Source organism: Diachasmimorpha longicaudata, chromosome 10 (assembly GCF_034640455.1).
Source record: "Diachasmimorpha longicaudata isolate KC_UGA_2023 chromosome 10, iyDiaLong2, whole genome shotgun sequence".
Classification (NCBI taxonomy): Eukaryota; Metazoa; Arthropoda; class Insecta; order Hymenoptera; family Braconidae; genus Diachasmimorpha; species Diachasmimorpha longicaudata.
The window spans coordinates 2368151-2391440 of NC_087234.1; the positions used below are offsets into that span (position 1 = coordinate 2368151).

The 23290-nt window shown below is 37.5% G+C and overlaps 1 protein-coding gene across 1 annotated transcript; it reads right to left on the reverse strand.

The window, feature by feature from the left end:
• Positions 1 to 375: 375 nt before the first annotated feature.
• LOC135167053 (5'-3' exoribonuclease 2 homolog) lies at positions 376 to 23002 on the reverse strand. Its single transcript, XM_064129904.1, has 11 exons — positions 22741 to 23002; positions 21496 to 22104; positions 20441 to 21382; positions 17914 to 19460; positions 17482 to 17650; positions 16983 to 17072; positions 16593 to 16749; positions 16271 to 16499; positions 15982 to 16188; positions 15640 to 15713; positions 376 to 1689 (listed from the first exon to the last, which is right to left on the reverse strand). The coding sequence occupies exons 3-11, from the start codon at positions 20513 to 20515 to the stop codon at positions 1361 to 1363; spliced, it is 2877 nt and encodes a 958-aa protein (XP_063985974.1). The 5' UTR covers positions 20516 to 21382; positions 21496 to 22104; positions 22741 to 23002; the 3' UTR covers positions 376 to 1360.
• Between the last annotated feature and the right edge of the window lie 288 nt (positions 23003 to 23290).

Here is a 23290-nt window from a genome sequence, read left to right on the forward strand (position 1 = left end):
CGCCATACTCGGCAATAGTACCAGATGTATGCGCAAGACCGACATTCTCCACAGGAAATTGTTCCTGTGGTTTTATTTCGTGGTAAAATCAAGATTCAGAGGATAAATCGATGAAAATTTTCGCCTTTTTTTTTAAAATGTCACTCTCTCGCCTAAAATGACAGCCACATGAGAGATTTTCCAAATTTTTCGCTTGAATTTGGAGTTAAACCCTGGGACTTCAACTTTAATTTGTTAATTATTTGGATTTTGGAGATAATTTTGGAATTCATTAAGGAATTATAAATAAAAACAGTCATTCCCATATTTTTTATGTGGATCGATATCTGGAAAATAAAAATAATTGAGGGGATAAAGACAATAATTCAGGTCCAATTCTTGTTTTGAGATAGAAATAGTTTTTATTCGACATAAATGATCAGTTGAAAGGCTGTGAATGAATAGCCAAATACATATAAAGATACTAAAAGTCCAATTCATACTCAATAAATTCACACATCTTCACGAAGAAGACAAGAATTTTTCGGACAATATATCTTTAATTGCATCGAAAAAATGACAGTTCGATTAAAAAAAAATTAGCATCGAGAAATTTTTTCCTCGGTCAGAAAAACGTGTTTGGTTGATATAACCAACTCAATATAAATGACTTATTAAACATATTCGTTCTATTCTACAACCTAAGAAATTAATATTTAATAGATGTTATAAATCATTATAAATAGAAGCCTAAAATTATTTTTTCAACACATTTGTATTTTTCCATTTTGTTTTTTCATTACGGAATGAACGATATGGTTTGAATGCGTAAATAAAACCATTCAAAAATAGATTCAAAATGAATTTTCAAATTAATGCGGGGTTTCGCATTAAAATATTTACAATTGAGGCTAAAAACTATCTAATAAGTAATTCATTTCGCACGGTTTAAGAAATTTCTTTCTCATCATCAAAAAATTGTTTTAATTGTGGGTAATAATTCAAGTAATTTTTCCTCCTTAACAATTTGCTTTTGAAAATTTTCAAATTCTGATTATTGAGACATAAATAAAGACGTCTTTTTAAAAAATCCATGTTTTCCACACTGTACAATATCATATTGCAATTTGCCATGTCAATGATTCCCAATTGTCATTCAGAAATTCTTCCGTTTAGTTCACTTATCACAAATATATATGAACGAACCTGTCAAACCAGTGTTCGTAAAATTTCGTCTAAAAGTTCTACTTCAATGTCCTCCGTCGTCAGTTATCCTTCAGATTTGTCCATCAATACAGTGACATAAAATTCTTGAACATTTGTCACGGATGATTGTTCATTAGAATGTGATAGTTATGTGCAGATTAATTACTGAATATCATTAATTCCTTCGGGGACCTCCACCGCCTCCTCCGTAGCGATTATTAGGTTGATTCCTCATCAAATTTGAATTGTATCCTCCTCTATCAGCATTAGGATGATTATTCCTGTGTCCCTGATAAGGATGATTCCTCCCCTGCTGGAAGTGCTGCTGATGTTGCTGATGACCATAAGACTTGAATCCCTGTCCTTGTCCATACCCTCCACTCCTATTGCCTCCACCACCTTGTGAATTATAATTATTCTGATATCCTCGATTACCAGAATAAGAAGTCGATTGACTGTTGTGCCCACTGCCGCCTGATGCCGTTTGATATCCGCTGGAATACCCTGTGAACAATTAAATAGGACCATGTAGAGCACGATAATTAATTCTCAACTGAGGAATAATAAAAACAATTGACAACAGAAGAGAGGTGTACGTGAGTATTAGAGTCGAATCGTCATACCTAGGACGAAAACAATGCGATATTAGAGTTTGAATAGGAGTGTGCCGTGCACGTGTCTCTTATGTACTATTTTTCGTAACGGGGGTGAGACATTTGGTGCACATATTTGTCAGCATAGTGAAACGTCATAACACGAAATGGTTTGTGCGCACAGCCGTAGCTAATAACAAATTTGTCAAACGCCAACACGCGTCATCACCCCCGATTTTAAAATGAATTTTTTATTTTCATATTTTTCAATAAATAAATAACTATATTCTCATGTGGAGATGTTTTTCTTCAAATATTTTGGTTATTAATTAATCAATGTTGATTAGTGTAATATTGTTCCATAGTATTTGAAAGTTTCAATTAAAAAAAAATATTAGGGGTTGCAAATTTTCTCAAAAATTACCGAAATAATTATTTAAATACCGCCCTCCTTGACATAGATTTATCATTCAATTTTTATGTTATCATTGACGCAAACTAATCGCCTAGTTGAGCCCAATCGTGCCCATAATAGGAGGCGATAAACACCAGAGAGCAGCAATATTATTGAAAAGGGAGGATGAAACCCCCGAACTAAATGCTGAGCTGTTTTCCCTCTCTCTTACCCCCCGCCCTCTAACCCCCTCAGCCCATCATGACTGGAGCTGCAACAATAACATCGCCCCTGTGGATTCCAGGCGGGTGGATACACGGCTTCCCGAGGTCGGTGTAATCCTCAACCTCCTGCATCCCCGAAAAGGGGGTAAGAAGAATTTCCTACCCTTCAGCGGAACGGTTTACACGTCGGATGATCCCTCGTTATTGTTACGTTTATGATAATAATGCCCTGGACCTAACGCACGAACCTGGTGGCTCTCTGGCTAGTCAATTGTTGCCTCGTCATCGAACCCCTTTAGTTTATTTGGTCTGGGTCAATCAGTGATGAAGGGGAGGGGGGTAAGAATAAGAGAGACGATGGACGAAGTGAATTAAATACTGAAAATTATATTAATGATGGGAAAATTATGGGAACATGATTAAAATATAATCATTAAACTTGTATAGTAATTATTACTATGTTTTTTAGGGATAATGATACGGTTTCCTAGGACAATGATAGTTATATCCCCCACTAATTATCACTATCTTAATTGGTGATCCTTATTATGTTTAAATGAAATTCTCTTTTGTTAGTTGACAGGGAAATGAATCTGATTCGTGAATTATCAATATTTCTGGGTGTCAAGGACATGTTATGGAGCATATTAAATTCCACTGTGTAGTACAGTGTACTTTACTATGTCGTAGGCACTTTCGCAATGATCGCATACGCATAGTAATAATAACATAGTAATTAACATCTATAAAAATATTTTTTAAACATTAGTCCATCATGAGGTTGATTGAGATTGAGCCCATTGAATGAAGCCCATCAACCCTATAACTATCTACTGTTTTACTACTATTCTCACTCTTTTACAGTATATTGCTTCCCTAAAGAAGAATATTCGTCAAAATTTAACGAACTGTAGTTACCACTCAGTGAATACTTCTTCGAAAACAAAATATATTTAATTGCATTTGTGGAAAATTGAATTAATTACTATTTACTATTACTATTTATTTTTTTATACCACTGTCACTGTGTTTTTAATTTTAATTTTCCCTCTGAAGCTAATCCACTCCTACTAATCTATTACAAAGAAAAATGTTCGTTAAAATTTAACGAATTGTAGTTAACACTCAGTGAATAGTTCTTGGAAAACAAACTGTATTTTGTCGGATTTGTGGAAAATTGAATTTATCCATGAAGTATGTGAGAATATAACATGGAAACGTGTTGAAGGACATTCTGAATGTACAGACCAGGGGGGTTGGTGAGGAGGGAGGGGGTGGGGGGGAGGGAGGAATGGGAATTAATGCCCACTCATTGATGCACACAACAAACTCCATATGTATACAGGGTACATACAGGAATATATAGTTTGAACGTTTCGTACCCACTATATGGGTATTGGATTGGATTGGATCGCCGCGTCAGCAATACAAACACTCGAGGTTCCCGATGTGGGTCGGGCGTCTGCCTGGTTTCGGTCCTCTCACTACCTCCCTGTGCACCCCCCCCCCCCAATTCCACCCCCTGCCTCACTCACTCCTGTTTCCGACTGAAATTACATTTTCCCGTTCGTATTCTCCCTGCCATTGGGCCCCGTTTCAATATCTCTTCCATTTTTTTTTACCATTTTTTCCCCCGTTTCACTCGTCCCTTGTTGCTCAACTTTCCCTCATCTATTCCATTTTTATCGACTATTGCAGTTGAAAGGGATATTTTGTAGTGCAGAGATTAAAAAGTGGAGGCTTTTTGAAGAAGAATTTTGATTAAAAGAATTTTAATTATTTGGACATTTGGGGGGAAATGGGGAAATATGTTTTGGGGGTGGGAAAAATTATTGAATGGAGACGTAGAAAGGAAAATTTTTATCTCGTGGGTGGAATTGGAAGGTTGGGTGTGCCCTTCATTAATGTATATAATGTATATTGTTGTTAATAAATGAGAATTCTAAAGGAATAGATCGAAAATTAAGACTTATTTAGGAGTAAAATCGTTACGAAATATTAATTAATTAAATCTGTTATTTGTCACATGAATTTAGGATTTTCTTTTCAATTTTTTGAATTTGCTGGAAGTTTTCACGGAATAATTGGGCCAAAAATCACGTATTTTTTGAATATTTTGTTTTCTGCTCATAAAATTCTTTTAAACTCCATTAATTTCAATAAAAATGGGCTTCGGTTGTCGAAAAAGTCTATTTATTCACGGCAACCTACAATATTTACTTATGCATACATTTGAGTGCATGTATTAAGGCGAGATGTACGGGTTAAGTGGTAAAGTGAAGGTAAAACGTTCTTCTTTTTTCAAATGTCCGTGCAAACTTGTTCAACTACAGTGAGAAAGATTATCTCCCATTTCGAGGGAAAGATTTTCCGGTGCTCGTGTACTTGAAAAGTGCGAGAGAGAGTTGAACACATGTATAAAGTAGTTTTTGTATGAAGCTAGTTAGACACTGTCTCGTAATCCTCATTTGCCATTCCCTTGTTCTTGTTCAATGCTCGTTATCTCTTCTCAGAGGCTCCTTTTTTTTCTTACCCTCTACACCAGCCCTTTTTTTTAAAAGAAACTTGAGTTTGACAAAAAGGGAACGAGACGTTTTCACTCATTCCGCAAGAGAGTGAATTGCTCGAGAGGAAAATTTACGGGGCTAACAGTATGCAGGGTGTGCAGCAGGGCGTGGGGCAGTTGGAGAGGGCCACCTCGTTTCTCATTTCGTCTCTTAAAATTATAAATATAAATTTCAAAGTGTATTCAAGCCTTCGTGTCGTGAGCTCGCTGGAAAATATTCCTTAAAAGAATTTTTGAATCCCTCGGAATTCATCTGAAATGTTCGTCATTCGGATTTCTGTCACACGAACAGAAAAATTAATTAAAAATTACTGTGCCCTCTCGTTTTTAAAATTGATTTTGCAATGTCAATTACACTGTAATTGACATTGTATAATCCTCCGTCGGAATGGAAAAATAATTATTAAACAATGAATAATAATTTACAATTAAACCAATAGAAAAATCTGTAAACCCTGAAGGATAGATTAATTAAATTTGGTTTTCGCATTTTTAAAAACTTCTCCCCCAACGCCAAATCCCCTTCTTCACACCCCATCGAAAACGAACAATACATAAAATACCGTAACTAATTCCGAGTGCATTTAATGACTACGGTGGGACAACACGCTCGGTAAAATTGATGCGTTACATGGATCAGCTACCGGTGTGGAGTTGAGTGCTGGCAACAGGGATGAAGAGAAAATTCAATAGAACAGAGACGTAACTTGAGCGAAGGGAAAATTTTCCACAGTGCAAGAGAGATACTTGACCGGTGCGTTAATTCCCTCCATCGAACCATCAAAAAGAACATACGGAAATTATTTCCCGTTACTTCAACAATATTTTCTTCTTTTTCATTCATAAAATTTCTTCATCAATCGCTTAAAATATTTCAAAATCAAACTAAAGAATTAAAACTTGAATCCAAAATATTAAATTTTCTTATTCAAATGAAGAATTTCGAATTTTAAAGTTTACATTTATTTTGACGATTATATAACCCTCTTTATTTATAAAATATTATATATAAAATATTTTGTGATTCGAGAAATAGCAATCGATCATTTTTCAACCCTTGAAAATTTTTAATAAAATTATTTTCTTCTCCAGTAATAAAAAAATATTAATTTTGTATTACGATTGGCCATCTCTTCCGAATGTACCATTTCGTTGGATAAATGTAATTAAAAAAAAATGACGAAGATGAAAAAATTAAACATTAAAATAAAATCGTCCCACAAACTTTCGATATTAAAAAATCCCTCTGCGTCGTTTTCCGCGACCAATAAATTTATCGAGCGGAGTGTTGGCATGGAGACCTGGCCGGACAGAGCTCTTTGGTTGGGTGGGCTCGACTGGCGTGTGCGCGCACACATTCACCCTCTCCACCCTCCGCCACCCCCATTTAAAGTGAGACAGAGGGCAACGAGGGAGACAGAGAGAGGGACAGAGAGGGATGATGATAAGAGGGTACTCGAGGATCCTCCAGGAGGCCGTCATGGGCCAAGTGGGGAGGATCCGCAGGGGGATGCCGAGCGACTGGAGGCAGGATATGAAGTGGCAAAAGAGGGAGAGAGAGAGACAGGGGCCAGAGGTACCACCACCCGTGAATTGAAACAAGATGCTAATATCATATATATTTGTGACGAAAACGTGGGCGAGGTAACTTTGAGGGTGGAGTATCGATTTCTTGCGGTGATCCAATCAACGATGCCGCCTTTGGATTTACTACAGTTACACTGCGCAACGTCTCCACGGTCAGCGTATAACGTATATCTCTCTTTCATTTTGAATTGTCCTGCGGTGAATTGTTTCAGTAAAAATAATTCATCGGGAATATTTATCAGTGGACTTGCAGAACTGACAAACAATCAGAATGTGATTATCGCGTGTAATAAATGCTTTTTAGTTTTTCGGAATTCAGGGATGAAAGGGGTGAAAATATGAAACCCAAATGACGTATTTTCTCCCTGAATTGTGTACGAGAAATTACGATAAATTAACCTGTAATTTTTCCGGTTGATTCTGATCGGTGAGTTTTTACATTTTTAACAAAGAAGTTTTTGTTGTTAAACACGTGAGAATTTACTCAAAGTTCGATAATTTATGCATCAACTTAGAAAGGGATAATTTCAAGCGGAAAGTGATCAACTTTTTAATTGAAAAAAACATGTGATTGGTAATACCTCGTAGGCCTACCCCCAGATACCGGAAATGAGAGCCCTGAAAACTCAGTAATTTTTGCTTGCATCGATTTTGAAAAATTACGTTACTATCGCCAAAAATTTCCCCATCAATTCCCTAATCATAATTTTTCCACAATATTTCTCGCCGTATAAATAACCCCCTGTTTTCACACCCATAAAAAAATATCCCCCCCCCCCATCTGTCCATCTCAAAACAAAATTTTGAATCGCTCAGCTCACACTAAAATCCGCAACGAATATTACCAAAACAGAGTAAGTTTTCAACATCTTGAAAACTCACATTCACCTCCAACTTTTCAATTTCATTCACCACTTGGATTACTAATGGCTACCAAGGAATGTACGAAGAGTGGATGTGATATAATACAGAAGAAGAAAAGCACCGTTGCCAAGGGGGTTTAAGGGTGGATAAAAGGAGTGGGGTGCGCGAGAGAGAGGCGGGCAGGGGGAGAGGGAGGGGGGGAGTCGCGCGGAATGCAAAGGGGCCTCAAGGTACACTCGAGGGTTTTTCAGTCTTCATGATCGTGTGCGTTTATCCTCAGTTGGTAAAAAAGGCGTTAAACATAGTATGTATACGAAATATGTACACGTAGGTGTAAGAATTCCATGATTGTGTATTGGTGAGGCACCCCCAAGAGCCCTTGCTTTGACTCAAAAACCTTCCAGAGTCTGACTGAATGCCTCTCTATTGCACGAGTACGTGCCTTCTAAGTGGATCCTGATTTTTGTCGAAGCTCTTTGATTACGCCCACCAACCACTGAGGGCATTACCTCCACGTATCACTGGGTTTTGTAGTTTTTTACAACTCTCTTTTACCTCTTTCACTCCCCCCCCCATGTCCCCCTCATCGGCCCCCCACCCACCCCATTGCTCAAGGAGTTTGAATAATGATGAGGAAGAATTAAAGGGGTAAGAATGGAAAATGTGAAAATCTTCTTCTTGAAAAAAAAAAAGGGAGGGGAAATAGGAAGGTAAGAAGGTCCTTGTACAGTGAGGATTCCCCTCAGGACACCAATGAGGAGTATCCTAGAGTCTTTGAGGATCCTTCACTCGCATCGTGGCCTCGTGAATTTCTCTTTCCCTTCTTCAGACTCCACTTTTACGTTGAACACAGTCAACTCTCTCTCCAACTCTTGGGCTTTTCTTCTGAATCTTTTCCACTCGTTTCCTGCTAGTGAATATACAAACTCCATCCACTTGTCTTCATCACCAGTGTTTGGATGTCCTTTGGGATGAGAGAGTGAATGACAATGTTTTGGGGTGTGATGGATTCCTGATGGGGTTATTGATGGTAATGGTTTTTTTTTTCTTTAAATCGGCGCAGTTTGAGATCTTTGGGATGAGACTGGTGAGATGGTGCACATCTAGGGGTTGAAACTTGATAGTGGTGGTTGGGAGCTGGGTCAACAAGGTAAGAATCTAGTTGCAGTGGTCAAAATTGTTGGGAAAGTGATGCTGACACCAAGAGCGTCAAAAGAACCCGTAATCCGATCCTTTTTATACCTTTTCTTTTGATAGCTGATCATTGGTGTGTGGTTGTGTTTGGTTTTGGAGGAGGTCTGACTTTGAATATGATTTTGGGAAGCTTTTGGGGCAGGTGATGAGGTTGATTGAGGTATGGGATATTTGTGGAGGGAATTATGAGAAAGAGGAAGTGAGTTTGTGAATTTTTAAGTGAATCATGTTAATGATCGCTTTAATTGCATTTGATTCAACTAATTATTATTAACAGCAGTGAATAATAATTAGTTGAATCATCAGAGAAAAATACCATTCACGTTATCGAAAGCCACGAAAAATAATCATCATAATTTATGATGACGTCACAATATCGCCTGGAAACGACCGCAATTGAATATTTTTCAATTTTATTTTATTGTAAAATATCAGTCGTCACTATCGTGAACATAAAAAATTTAATTCTTCATTTGATCGTTGATCAAGTGAACTATCGAACGCTATTAGGAGCACATTATTGAGTCCACTTTCTTCATTTTTTGTGTAGCTTAATAATAGAAAAAAAAAATGTACGCATGAAGGAGTAGAGTCGATGGGTTAAAGTCCACACGTAAAAATCCGATTCAACGGATGATCCTTCGACGCACCCAGTGAGTATCACAATGGAAGCGAGAAGAGTCCTCCTCCACAATCAGATTCCCTCACGTGTACTCGACGTGGAAATGAGGTGGAAAACCGCACCCCACAATAATACAAATTGCCTACTTTTTTTTTTTATATTCTAGGGTACATCCAACTTCAGTTTATTTGTTCGGCATTCTTCAATCTGTCGGATTTCAGCTCTGTGTGGTTTTGATATTACTATTACGAGGCAACGAGCTGCATTCAATCCACAGGATTGATGGTTCAGACACCCAGAAATGCGTAACACGTCAATGGGCCATACATCCAGTCCCCGAAAATTCGAATGTTGTGGGAGAAAAAAATATTTTTAAGATTTTTCTAGTTTTTTTTTTAAACAAAGACCAATTGCAAATTTATATTATTAATTTATATTATAACCCAGTGCAACAATTGTTGAATAAATTTAATAAAAAAATGTATGATATCGTAATTGATATTTTTGTCCTTTTAAAATATTAACCCGACAGTCTTTGTTTAATTTTCTAAAAAATAGTTTAAAAAATGTGCCAGCAAAATGAGTTTACGAGGAAACGCCACAGAAAATTTATAAATTAAAAATGCAATCAATCAATCGAATCAAAATCTAACTGACAAAACCAAAAAATCCAAAGTTGTAATCTACAAATAATTAACACAATTTCAATTCTAAAATGTAAAAATCGTTTGAAAAAATAGTTCCAATTATTTATAAAGACTTAAACAAATTCAACATCGCAAAACTCTCCCGATTAAAGCAATCAACAAGAAAAATTGACTGTAATTGCATCATTTAATTTACCCCAATCTCCCGAAAAAGTCTAGTAGCCAGGCAATTTTCTAAATCCGATTGAGCTTCACAAATTTGATTTTCATGCACTTGAGGATCCATGCGTTACCCTAATGCCCTCCCACTAGCTAATAGAAAGCTACGAGCTGCGCCTGCCAATCAAGTGCTCCCATTAAATTCACTTTATTCATCCGATCAATTCATTTAACAAAAATCCAGTGTAAACATACGAATCTTTCCATCGAAATGAGTAACTGTTTTCTACTTTTACTATTTCTATGGACGATTCCGTATTCCTTTGGAGTTTACTGGTGCACGTAATAATTGAAGCAGTGGAATTCCGTCAAATTCACGTTGGAAATGATGATCTTGATAGGGGCTAAATGGGCCGTGTATCCGCGCCATACGAAAGGTCCAAAATTTTCTTTTTTTGTTTGGTAAATATTCCGTCTTTTCACCTGTACTCTATCGTCTGTTATTCCCCCTGCCTCCCCCTCTCCCTTACTTAACCACCCCTGCCCCATTCATTTCTCTTCAAAGCAAATTACGGATCCCTCATTTCTTTATTCCATCGTCCTATTTTTAGTTCAACAGAGAGAAGAGGAAAAAAAAAATTGTGAACAATTTTAAATTAAAATTCACTCGATTATATTTTTCTTTCTCTCGTTCCTTCCTCATCGCTTTTGACTTTCAGCAATTAACCTTCGCGGTGAAGAAAAAAAAAAAAACATAAAAGAAGTGGTGTATTAAATCGCATAAATTCAGGGAACTGGGGAGATTCTTTGAGGGTTACATTCGAGTGATAATGGGGCTCGGGCACAGGAGAGAATAAAGGATGACAAATTGTAAAGGATGAACGAGAACGAGAGAATCAGGTACCAAACGCTGATTCAATGGTACGGTGAGTCCTACGGATGAGGCTTTAAGGATTTGAGATGGAAAACAGTAAGTGCACAGCAGAGAAACGCTCCTGCCAGAGAATAATATTAAAGGAGAGGAGAAATTTTATGTCTATTGAATGTGCAAGAAGATACGGTTATTTTGACTGTTGAAGGGTACATAATTTGATGAAGAGAAAATTGTTCAGTTGTCAACAGATCACATTTGTTAACAATTTTAGAATTTTTTAAAATTCAATTTTTTTCATTTTTTATAATTTTTTTAGCTTAAAATGCGGAATTCTAAAGGACTGTCAACAATTATTTGCCTATCACTAGGTTTTTAGGCAAATAGTTGTTAATAATGACTCTGTTATTTTCAGATAAAAAATAGATAATTTGTATAGGTGAAATTCGTTTTTAATAAATACGTTTTGCAATGTTCATTCAAGGTCACATACAGAAGAAATACAATTTTGATAAATATTCTTTGAAGTAAATAAATATTTGGCAAAAACAATTTTTCTTTCTATGCAAAAAATGAGTATCATAACCAGTCGTTGATTATGCATACGAACGAGTTCGGCCAATCAAAGGACAATGGAAGCCAGTGGAAATGGTATGAGGGGGTGTTGTGGAACGATTTAAAGCACAATGCGCCGTCAATGCGGGGTAAATTAGCCGCAAGCCTCTGGAGTTGACGTCCGTCAATATCACACCGCCAAACGTGTGAGCTCTGATCTTCTGCTCGGATATGTACCCTCTCCACCACCACTCCGGCGAAGAGAAAAGAAAAAAAAAATGTGAAAGAATTTTTTTTTTTTTAACCCGCACCAGGAATTGAAATAGAAGAAATGGGGGTGGAGGTGGTGAGTGGTATGCAGAGAGAAAAGTCGACACATGCGAAAGAGTGAGAGAAGAGAGTAGCGCCCTTTCTTCAATCTGGAGGACCAGGCCAACCCCAGCAGACAGTCTCACTAATTACGCTGTGCCTCATTAGCGAGAAAGTCCCTCGGTTTTAAGGGGCAGCACTGGCACTCCCTTTGGCCTCATTCACAAATTGATTTTCACGTCTGTTAGGAGAATGAAAATAACGTAAAGTTGGAAAATATATCAAAGGATTGAAACGACACATTGGATTCTTTGAGTGTTGGATTGAGACAGGGATAAATATCACTTGACTTGAGATTTATTACTGTCTCGTGTCGCCTGATGAAACATAATCATCTCGAGGAAAATGTCTAGATGTAATGGAGGAATAACTAGTCCTGGAAGATCTGGTGAAGGAATCATCCGTCATCACAGCTTCATTGCAACAAATTTGTTTTTATATTCAGGAAGAAGCTCAGTAGGACCGAAAAAAATGAAACAGTTTTAAACAATAATTTGTTTAGTATATGCTCCATACGATAAAAAATTGATCTACTACTGGATAGTAGTGGAGAGTTCCATAAAAATTGTCGAATTGTTGAATGCGATAAAGAAATTCAGGGACGCACTACAGAATATTCAAAAATTTTTACCAGTAAATCACGTCACAAAATATCCTAAACATACACTCCAGACCGTCTGAATGTTAAATACAACTGACAGGAGACATCTCATGACTTAACATTCATTCCCACTCCTGTCTAGCAATGACCATCAATTCATTTTCCCAAAAGATTGTTCTATATCTCAGCAAGAAGCTCGACAGCCCCATAAACCAAACAAATAATTTTATATCAAAATATATTTGGTGCCATCGAAAGCCATCAAATGTAAACCTTGAATCAACATCATTATTATCATTTATTATCATTCCAATAAAAATATCTAAAAATATCCAAAAGAGATTTCCCTCATCGCCTATCTCACCAAGAAAATCATAATTATCGTCAGTTCATTTCACCACAAGACCTTTTATTTCCATTATTTATGAACAGTAACGAAAGAAAGGAAAAAGTTTTGAAGAAAAATATGTTTGATATATCGTAACGCAGAAGGATGAAGGGGGGGGGTGGATAGGGGGTCGGTGGGTAGGAGGAAGAGGTCTACCTACCGCACATCGGTAGCGAAAGACGAGAGCCACTGGTCGGTACCCTGGCGTTTTCGCCTAGGCACTGGATGGTGTCGAGTGTTTGCAGTCCACTCGAAGCCCACGTCCCGAACGAGCCCGGGAGCTCGACGAGCTGGAACTTGCCCATGGTTATATACACCCAACGGGCATCCACTATCACCCATACGGGATTTGAACACAGAACACCAGAGAACGAGAGAGTATAATTTGTCTAACGAGGGTCTCCACCTGTCATCCGAATGAACACAGAGGGAGATGGATTGTCGATGGGGCCGTTGGGCTGTTCACTGTCAGTGTATACACTACGTTCCTTGCATTCTTTCATTCTTGTCAATAATATAAAAAAAAATGTTACTGATTGACTGTCTGTGGTGCAACAAACGAAAGAGACTTTAGTTTCGAATGGGAGATTTTTTAAATTTTTATATTCCGTTGGTTAGATTGGGTCAGGGTATGGTGGGTTGATGATCAGGACTTTGAGGGGAAATGGTGCGATAATTTTTGGAAGAAATTGAAATATAGCTGGAATAGATTGTTAGGATATTACTGTAATATATTGTTACTGTTATCAGATAGTTGCTAACAGCTTTAACACTTGATAAATAAAAAAATGGTTGGAAGCAGTGAAAGTCTCAGTCGGTTAAAAGAGAGTCGTTTTTGTTGTTTAAAGTCAAAATTTTTCAAGTACACTATTTTATTTGAAATTATTAGTTGAAGTGGAGGACCTGTAAGTTATGTACACTACATATAGTACATAACATACATAACATACATCAATAATTAGATTTTAATTCACCGGTGAATTAGGAAAAAAGTATTCCCCCCTTTATTTAATTCCCAGATATTCATTAATAAAAATCAGTAAATTGAATCAGGTCCTTAAGCACCGAATTATGTGAAGAAAAAAAATCTAGTGAAATTTTCCCTACAAATACAATCCCCAAAAAATCGGGGTGTGCAACTCCAACGATTCCCATCCCCCCACGACCGAACAAAATCGAACTGCTCTTCTATCGGATAAAAAAAGTCCTAGTAAATTCCGAAATTCATCATTTCATTCTCACACGTTCGCAATCACTCCCCTCCTTTCACCCACAATTCTCGATAAAAATCCCAAAGAGAGAGAAAACCCTACGCTACCCAGAAGCCGAGAGTTATTCGCTAATTGGATAATTACGACTGTGCACCGGGGGTTTGTTTTATAATTGGGCAAAACGTACGGTGAAGCCGGAGGTGGGCGGGCACCGGGGGGGGGTGAGGATTTCACAAACGCTTGATCGACGTGTCAAACAACGAAACGCCGGGAGTCACGCGTTACGTGACAAACTACCCTCCAAGCTAATCCACGAGCAAATCCCTACGCCTATCAGTCCCCATCAGCACTTGAGAGTTTCATGTCTCGTTGCCAAATGATCGTATGTAAAAATTCACTTTAATATAAAACAAAAATAGGGAAAAAAAAACATTCAGTGAAAAATTACAGACGAAAGGAAAAAAAAAATATTGACTGTCAGATTTTTTTTTTTACCCCCGTGGAATTAAATGCAAGTCAGTCTGAGCTTAAGCAGGGTCGTGAGCTCGGAAAAGAGAGACTAAAAAGAGAATTAAGGGGCGATTAAAGGAATCCCTCCCCCGAAGAGAAACAATGAAAAACACTTGTGAAGGATATCAGTACGTGATTCAGAATCTGAAACTCGACAGTCGTATTTTAATTCCTCTCTCCCTGTCAATTTTTATTTCCATCTTTTTTTTTTCCTTTTTGTTTAATGTTTCCTTTCACTGATCCTAGAAATGGAAGAGGAGGTACGATGAAGAACGATTGACTGAGTGACTGACTGACTCTCGGATTTAACCAGGGGCGGAGTTTAGAAAGCCTCTCACTCGTTACCCACAGCAATCCTCCCCCTCGCAAATATATATTTCGCAAATAGTGAGGCCAATTCACGAAGGCCCGGTGTGAGTCTCACGGGATTCATTGCTAATCGATAATCCGCGTATTAGTGCTCCAAAATCAAACAAATTTATCAGTTCAGGGGTTGATGGGGGTCTGTTTGATTGTGGGTGGGTGAGGGGTTAGGGGTAGAGAGAATGGCCTCTCAATGAAAACTTTTTGATGAAAATTCAACGACGGATTAAAATTGATGCGAAATATATCAAATAATAGTTGACTGGAAATATTCATAGAATTATTGCCGCAATACGTGAATTTTATATTAAATATTAGTAAATCGTATAATTAGAGTCATTATATCTTCTATTATTCATCTTCAATATCATTGAAAAAATAAGGATAATTTTTTAATTTTTGTCATGTTAAAAGCTATTTTTAGTGATTATTTTCGCGCTCGCGCTCGTGATTTTTAAACTACAAAACTTGACACGTTTATTTGTTTGCAACAAACCTATCGGGAAATTTCCGATAATTTCAGAGCTCGCGTGGTATTATATGTGAAAATTTTGATTTAAAAAATTAGCTTTTCTCACTCTTTTCTCGCTTGTTTTCAAAATTTCATACTCATTTCTATTCTTGAGAAGAAATTAAGGCAAAATTCGAATCTTCTCACAGTTGACCCCATGAGCGCAGATATGTCCATTTGCAATAATAGTTGATAAATAGAAAAAAAAAATTTTTTAACACTTACCACGCTGATAAGAATTCTGCGGGGATGAGGCATGCGAGTACTGGCTTTGATTCCTTCCACTATTTGTGTGATGTCTGAAACAATGAAAGACAAATTCATTAGAAAATCCAAACTCCTCAATCATTTATAGTCATCAATGCGATTTTACAGACTATTCAACTAAATGATATTTCATTTCATATTTCATTTGAATTGATTTTCAGTTGATTTACAAAACACCATTTCATTCGATCTTTGACAGCGTTTCAAACGCAACAAGCTGCTCCTTATCAGGGCAAGTATTTATTCTAACAATAATAATTCGCGACTTCCAGATATTAGCAACAACAATATGATGCTTACCCTAACATTCGATGTCCACCATCGCCAAGGCTGGCACTTTGATTGGAGCGCACAAAGCCGATCTGAGGCCTCCACTGATTCCCATTGTTGCGATTCATCTGCTCAAAGTCTTGGGGTTTCAAAACCCGACTTGGATCTTTCACACCCTTCAATCTTTTTGCCGGGAAAATGTGGCCTGACAGGTACTTTGGATCACGGAATCTCACACTATAAACAAAAAATAAAAATACATTTAAAAAACTGTAAAAAAATTTTTTTTTGTTTCAAGATCAGTCAAATTGAAAATTACCAGTAAACTTTATTATATCGAACAGGTACTCCATTGATAGGCGATGGAAGAGTGGCCCCTTCACCGACACAATCCTCAGCCAATAAAATCATTCCCCTCATTCCATCAATTGAAGTCTCCGTCTCAGCATTTCGATCTACTCCATTTGTGTAGAGTCCTTTTATAAAATCGTATCCACTGTTTCCTGGTCCAACGTATAACCTGTCGTCACCTCTCACATTACGTTTCTCTGTGGAATGAAAAAGAGATAAATATTAACGAGGAACTGATAAAGGCAGATTTTGTTTGTGATTGAAACTCAATTGAATTCACTTTAACTTACTTTCTGCTTCTGTGAGAACTTCATAATAAGGAGCAAGAGCCTTGAATAATCTTGTCTCGTCAACGAATGGCAGTAGAGCGACTCCTTGCCAGGCGAACTTCTTCCCATTGAGATCAATCTTAAAATCTTCTGGATAAAAATCTATTATCGGAGATCTCTGGAAAAACAGAAAAAATAATGAGATTTTTTAATAAATTGATAAATTAGCAGGCGAATGATAAATCACGTGTGCAAAATAAAACTAAATAGCTGACGGTTTTTTTTGCTTGGGAAACCGTTGAAAGAAAAATTATTTATTTATATAGAATTATAAATCACTTGTGCGTATTGAATTTTATTATGCAAAATTGTCTTAATATTATTGTAATATGGTAGTAGAAAGATACTTACGGGGTCACTCATCAACTTGGCCCATGGTTTCGGCACATGACGACTACTTGCAGCGGGGAATACGCCCATTAGTTGTTCAAGAGGTCGGAACTGCAATTATGAATAAAATATTAAAACAACCGAAGAGGAATTATTCTTTTTTGTTAATTTTAATTTGTAGATATGACAGAGTCTTTCTTGATTTTTCCTTAAAGAATTGATCAAATTTGATATTTCCAAATGGTATATGTAATGAGCCCTATGAATTGACCTTCATTCAATTTTAATTCACGAATTTATTCCAAGTTTTAAATTTTCCAATAGTCAGTTATACTACGAAAGCAAAAAAATAATTTTCGGTTGATCAAATAACAGTTCTAAAAAATTATTTAGATGTTCTTTCGACCGAATTCGTAAATAGAAATTTCTTCAAATTTCAGTCATTGATATTCTCAGTCATTTTTAATTTATTAGAAAAAATGAATTATAAACTAAGAAATAAATGATTCTTTCAACTTACCGGTATAGTGTCTTTTTCAAATTCGGTGGAGAGACCCCCGATGTTGATAAAATCACTGGCGAATGGTGCGTAATGATAAGGAAAATACCATTTCCACGATGCACATCCTTGATAGTAGTATCTTAGCACCCAACACAGGCCTCGAACATATTGAAGCGCAACATTGTTCCTGTAACATAGGAATTAATTAATAAATCAACATTCACAAAATAATACAAAGCTCTCTGCACAATTCCAGATTATAAATAATAAAATTCGCCTATTCTTTTCCAAAAATTTCTTAAAAATCTAAACTGCACTATTAATGCTTCAAAATTATCACCACTTTTACCAACAACTCATGTGGTCTTATTTGGAAAACGAATTATATATCAGCAACGCCAACCGTAATTGTTTAAAAATATTTTGCAATAATATAACAGAAATGCTCACCTAAATTCCAGATTATCAACCGACACATCAAACTTAGACTCGTAGTATCGATCTTTGAATCCATCTTCCCAAAGTCTGACTTCATCATGCGCCTGATCATCCTCTTCCTCAACCTCACCATTCTTCCTCTTGACCCCCCTGTCTGCTCCTTCAGGTACAATCATAGCTTCAAGAGCACTTCCAGCATCGACGCCCTGTAGTTTACGTTCAGCAGCACTAGTCGAGTAATTTCTCCCCATCATTCTCATCTGATAGGCCTCCTGCCTAGCATTCTGTACCGGCTTAACATCTCCACCGATAGCATTCGGTGCAAACTGCCCGGTGGGTATCCACTTGGGTTTGAAATTACTAATTGCATCTAGCCTCCTCTTCTTGCTCTTCTCCCTCTGCTTGAATGCAATTTCATTCTGCTGTCTTTTCTTGAATATCTCATCCTCCATGTCCCCTAGATCTGATAGTATCAACTGAACTCGGTCAAGGTTAACATCCCCACTGTCCGTGAGAAATCCTCCGGTTTTGTAAACCGTCTTCTTGTACAGATTGACTAATCTATCGATGGCCCCTTCCCTGATCTCCAACGACGGTAGATGCGGTAGAAAATCATTTCCTACGAAGAAACACATGAAGACCCAGTCATCGATGGCCCTCTCAAAGTCGTATTTGAAAGGAAGATTTGGCATCTGAAGCTCTCGTTCCAGATATTCTCGCAGGACATTCAATCGAACAAATATAAACTGACACTCGCTACCAAAACCCAGTTCCTCCTTATTGGCATCAGGCTCAGCTCCAGTACAATCCTTCATCTCGTGTCCCAGTTGTCCACAAATATCGCAAGGCCTCGGTTTATTTGGCTTGAATTCCTCCCTGATGATGGTGAAGTTGGGCTCATGAGTGGCCAGTCCCAACATGATGAGATCAGCATCAGCACCGCAAAGAACATGCTGAGTGTTGGGATCGTGATCAGGTTGAGCTCTCTGGCGGCGAATAAAGTCCATGATCTTGTGCTCACCCTCTCCAGGAACATTAGCATCACTGAGAATCACTTTGATTCCCTGCCACCCAGGATCATTGTTCAATCTCTCATGAATGTAGTAGTGAAGACAGGCGGAGAGTCTAGCCATGAACGGAGTACCCGGGGTGATGCAGTTGGAGTCAAAATGCTCTTCCTTGGCTTTCTGGGGGGGTAAATATGCCCCCTTGGATTGAAGTTCAGATCGAATACGATTCATCTCGAAGATTTTTTCTGATGTCTCCTTGGAGGCTCTGAACCTACGCGATCGCTGCTGATTCATCTTAGCACGTGGAGCTACACCATCAATCGCCATGTAGAGAATTTTTCGCGGTCTAACGATTGCAAATAGACGATCTATGCATTCGAATATTGCTTCCATCATTTCTTCCTCGGTTTTCGGCGCTGGCTTGTCCTCCGGATGGGTACAAGGGTGAATTATACCGTTCATGTCGAGGTATAAGTTGTCGAACTCGACCCCGTTGGGGTTCGGTTGAGAGGAGTCTACCGGAATCGCGACGCCGTCCACTGACGTTTTCTGAAGATAAAAAATTGAGTTAGTGAACTGGAAGTCTCGGAGAGTACACAGAGACCTGGGTACGACGAAAAGGGTTGTTTCAGAATGCAGGGAAAGGAATAGTTGGCTTGGGGTTGAACTGAGAAAATAGTAAATGATTCTATGACTCCCTAACGAGGTGTTTGTAAAGTTAAAGCTGAAAAAGTGGTCTTTCGTACTGAAAAATACATGTGATACCGTAATTGTATGGCGTACAATGATTTGTTATGCGTTTTTCTCAATTTGTCATGTGACTCGCCCAAAAAACTCAATGCCCAACAGTAATTTTTCTCGATGTTAAAATGTCTACGTAAAGCCTAAATAGTAAATATTTCTGGATTTAATTATTTATTTCATTGGAATTATTATTTCGTTGTTTCAGTTTATTTACTGAACTAAATAGTTTCCTGTCCGTTATTAGTTGAGAAAGAGAAAAAACCAGAAAAGTATTAGAACTATATACGAAACTGTAAGTTACTTGCATATTTATTGGATTTTTATTCACTATCAATAATCCCATTTTACTATTTCAACAGAAATATCAACACGTTTAGTTTGTGAATTTCTCAACATGTGATTCTACAACTCATTTTGTTGTGGAGCCAGTTGATGTGAATGTTATTGTTATCTTCCCAAAAAAAATAATAAATTTATACGTTTTTCACTTTTGATTGCTTCGTAGATCTCAAAATTTGGATTGACAAGATCGGAGATTTAGACATTTACCTCAACTGAATTATAGAACAATATTTTCAATATCTGCCCACACTTCCGCATAGACATTACCGAGTCATAGAAATTATTTATCGGTTCATGGCCAGAATTGTGATATGGGACAATGGCTATGGGGCACGTTGTTTATAAATAATGAATGAATAATGAATTTTTCACTGTATAAAACTCGTGTTTTTGTTTGTTTGGAGTTTATGAAAGATTGTGGTCAACATAACCTAGACACTTACCTTCTGCTCGATGCACTCCACTATTACAGACGCATATTTGCGGCTCAGCCACCGGAAAAATGCTGGTACTCCCATTGTTGCACTTAGAAATGAGTTTCGATGAGTAACACAAAAACTTTAGAGATTTTCACGGTGAGAATGTTTTTATTTTCACTGATAAAGATACACTTTGCGGTGTGGATGTGTACGGGAGGTACACACTATACGACTACACTCCGAAAAGAATAGCTATAGACTGAAGCGTTAGCGGCTCGGCCGATAGGCATACACCCCAGTAATGGCGCCCCCTCCACGTTACCGACGTCCACGCCCCCTCCACGTTATCGACATGGAGGGGGCGCCGGTAGCCTGGCGCCACTCAAACTCAAACCCCCAGAACTGACTGAGCCCCTACTTAAGTCTATCCTCTTTGGGGTCTACCTCTACCTGTTCCAGCCATTTCGAAATCCCTAATCCTATCATAAAACACCAGTTTTATTTTTACAGCTCCAAAATATTTTGCTCCTTAATATAAAATGCCTCAGGTCCACTTCTTTAATTGCTAAAGTCGTATTGTTAATAAATTTATCATCTACTAGTAATATTGACTCAGTTGTATCGTCAGATGAAGTCGATTCAACAATTATTTCATCGCTATCAGTAGATAACGTGATGCTCTCAATGAACTTATCATTTTCAAGTGTTACTGACTCAGTTTCACTATCCGCTAAAATCGTATTGTTAATGAACTTATCATCTACTAATATTATTAACTCAGTTGTATCGTCAGATGAAGCCACGTTGTCACTGAAATCGTCATCTTCAACACTTGTGGTCACTCCATTATTAGCCAAAGTCATATTTTTTCTGAACTCATCATTTGGAGTCATTTCTGAATCAGTTCCATTATTGAATTCTCTCGCGTTCTGATTTAGTTCCACAGATGTTGTTCCTGTTCCATTACTAGATGAAGCGAGGGTCTCGTTAAATTCATCTTTTACAACTGTTTTTGTATTAATTCCATTCTTATAAAACGTCGCATTTCAAATCAGCTGATTATCTGCAAGTGCTATTACCTCAGTTCCGTTGGACTTATCAGCTTCAGTTTTCGCCGATTCAGTTTCATTATTAAATGACGTTGCATTGGTGCTGATCCTATCATCTGCAAAAGTTCCCTGCGTTCCATTTTTAGATAACTTCGCGTTCTCATTTGACTCATCGTCCCCATGGGTTTCCAAAATAGTTCCATTATCAAATAAAATTACATCCCCAGTTAACTCCTCATCTACAGAATTTGATATTCCAGTTTCATTATCAAATGAAGATGCATTTACATTCAACTTATAATATGTCGGAATAGTTAACTGAGTTCTAATATTTTCAGTACTTAATGAACTGTCTGGGACACATCTGCGTAATCTTTCCGAAAACACAACATTATTTGCACATTCTGCCGCAATGATTCTTAATTGTCTGCTGATAAAGTACCTGCTCTTGTAGGACGGACCAGCTATTAAGAGCCTTTGAGCCGATGACCGGTCGTCCTTAATGACCGTACCACCTCCGGGTACCATGAGACAACGCTTGTACTCATTATCGTAATATGGATTACCCTCACAGGAGGGAATCGGTTTAGCTTCGGAACGAGAACGTCTGCAGTTCGTCAATTGTTTCCAATATCCCTTCTAGAAAAAATATCATCGTCAACTTCATTTTAACACATGAAAATTAGGTCAAAAACACCAGCATGAAGAATTTTTCAAAAAACACGTATCTGCTTGTATCCACTCATGACTCGAAAATTGACAAGAAAATCATATGTTGCTGTGAAAAAAGGAAAACTTCTGTCAAGAAATTATGCTCTTGTTCCAAAGATAATGATAAGTTATTCATAATAAAAATGTTATACGTCAAAGTAAGTCTACCTCAGAAAATCTTGTCAAAAAATTTTCATTTCTCAAATGCAAAAGAGTTCAATATAAAAATTAGTTGACATGACTCTAGAAATCGCTTTTCTATTATCAATGCATTGTTGAACATTTTTCGGAGAAGTACAAAATGTGTTCACTACAAATATCTTTCGATTGAAATTTTTTCTCTCAGTAAAAGATATTGTTTTCCCAAAAATATTTGCGCAGTTTTTCCATCAAAAATAAAAACGCAGTCTCAAAAAACTTATTTTTCTCGGTCTATTTATTTGACTCTATGAAGATCGTAAATAAGACCTTTTTAATGACCCCTGAAAGGTTTTAAACTAAAAAAACTTTTAATCTTCTAATTGGACTCTGGAGAATGAAAATGCAGGTCAAAAATCACAATACCTTGATCGCAAAAATGACTCAGGGGTATTGAAATTCATCTTTAGCTTTATTATCCTTGATGCAACCTCTGGCCTGCTGCGTCTTGGGGTCAATCAAATCATATTCAGGATGAGAGCAGATGTACTGTCCAACTCGCAGATTATTGCAATCAAGTTCATATGTATAATCAACACAATCACTAATTTGTGTCATCAATATCAAACGCAAACTCAGATATTTAAGGACTGAATACATTGTCGTTTTAACATTTTATGGAGGAATAATAATCATGTGTCAATTTCTCATGCACGTAGAGTTTACCAACAAGTCAACATGAGTTAGACGAATCGGTAAAACATGAAAGTGGATTAACGGATTTTTACAGAGACCCTCTGGTCTCTGTCGATGACATCAAAGATTAACACACCTCCCTGTATCATACCGTGTCTACACATTGGCCGCCAGCGCTGCGTACGCCGTCCCCAGGTACTTGTTCACGGTCTGGGTTGAAGAGGCTAGACTATAGTGGGGACTCACACGAATGTTAGTTAGACCCCCAGCGGTGGGAGGC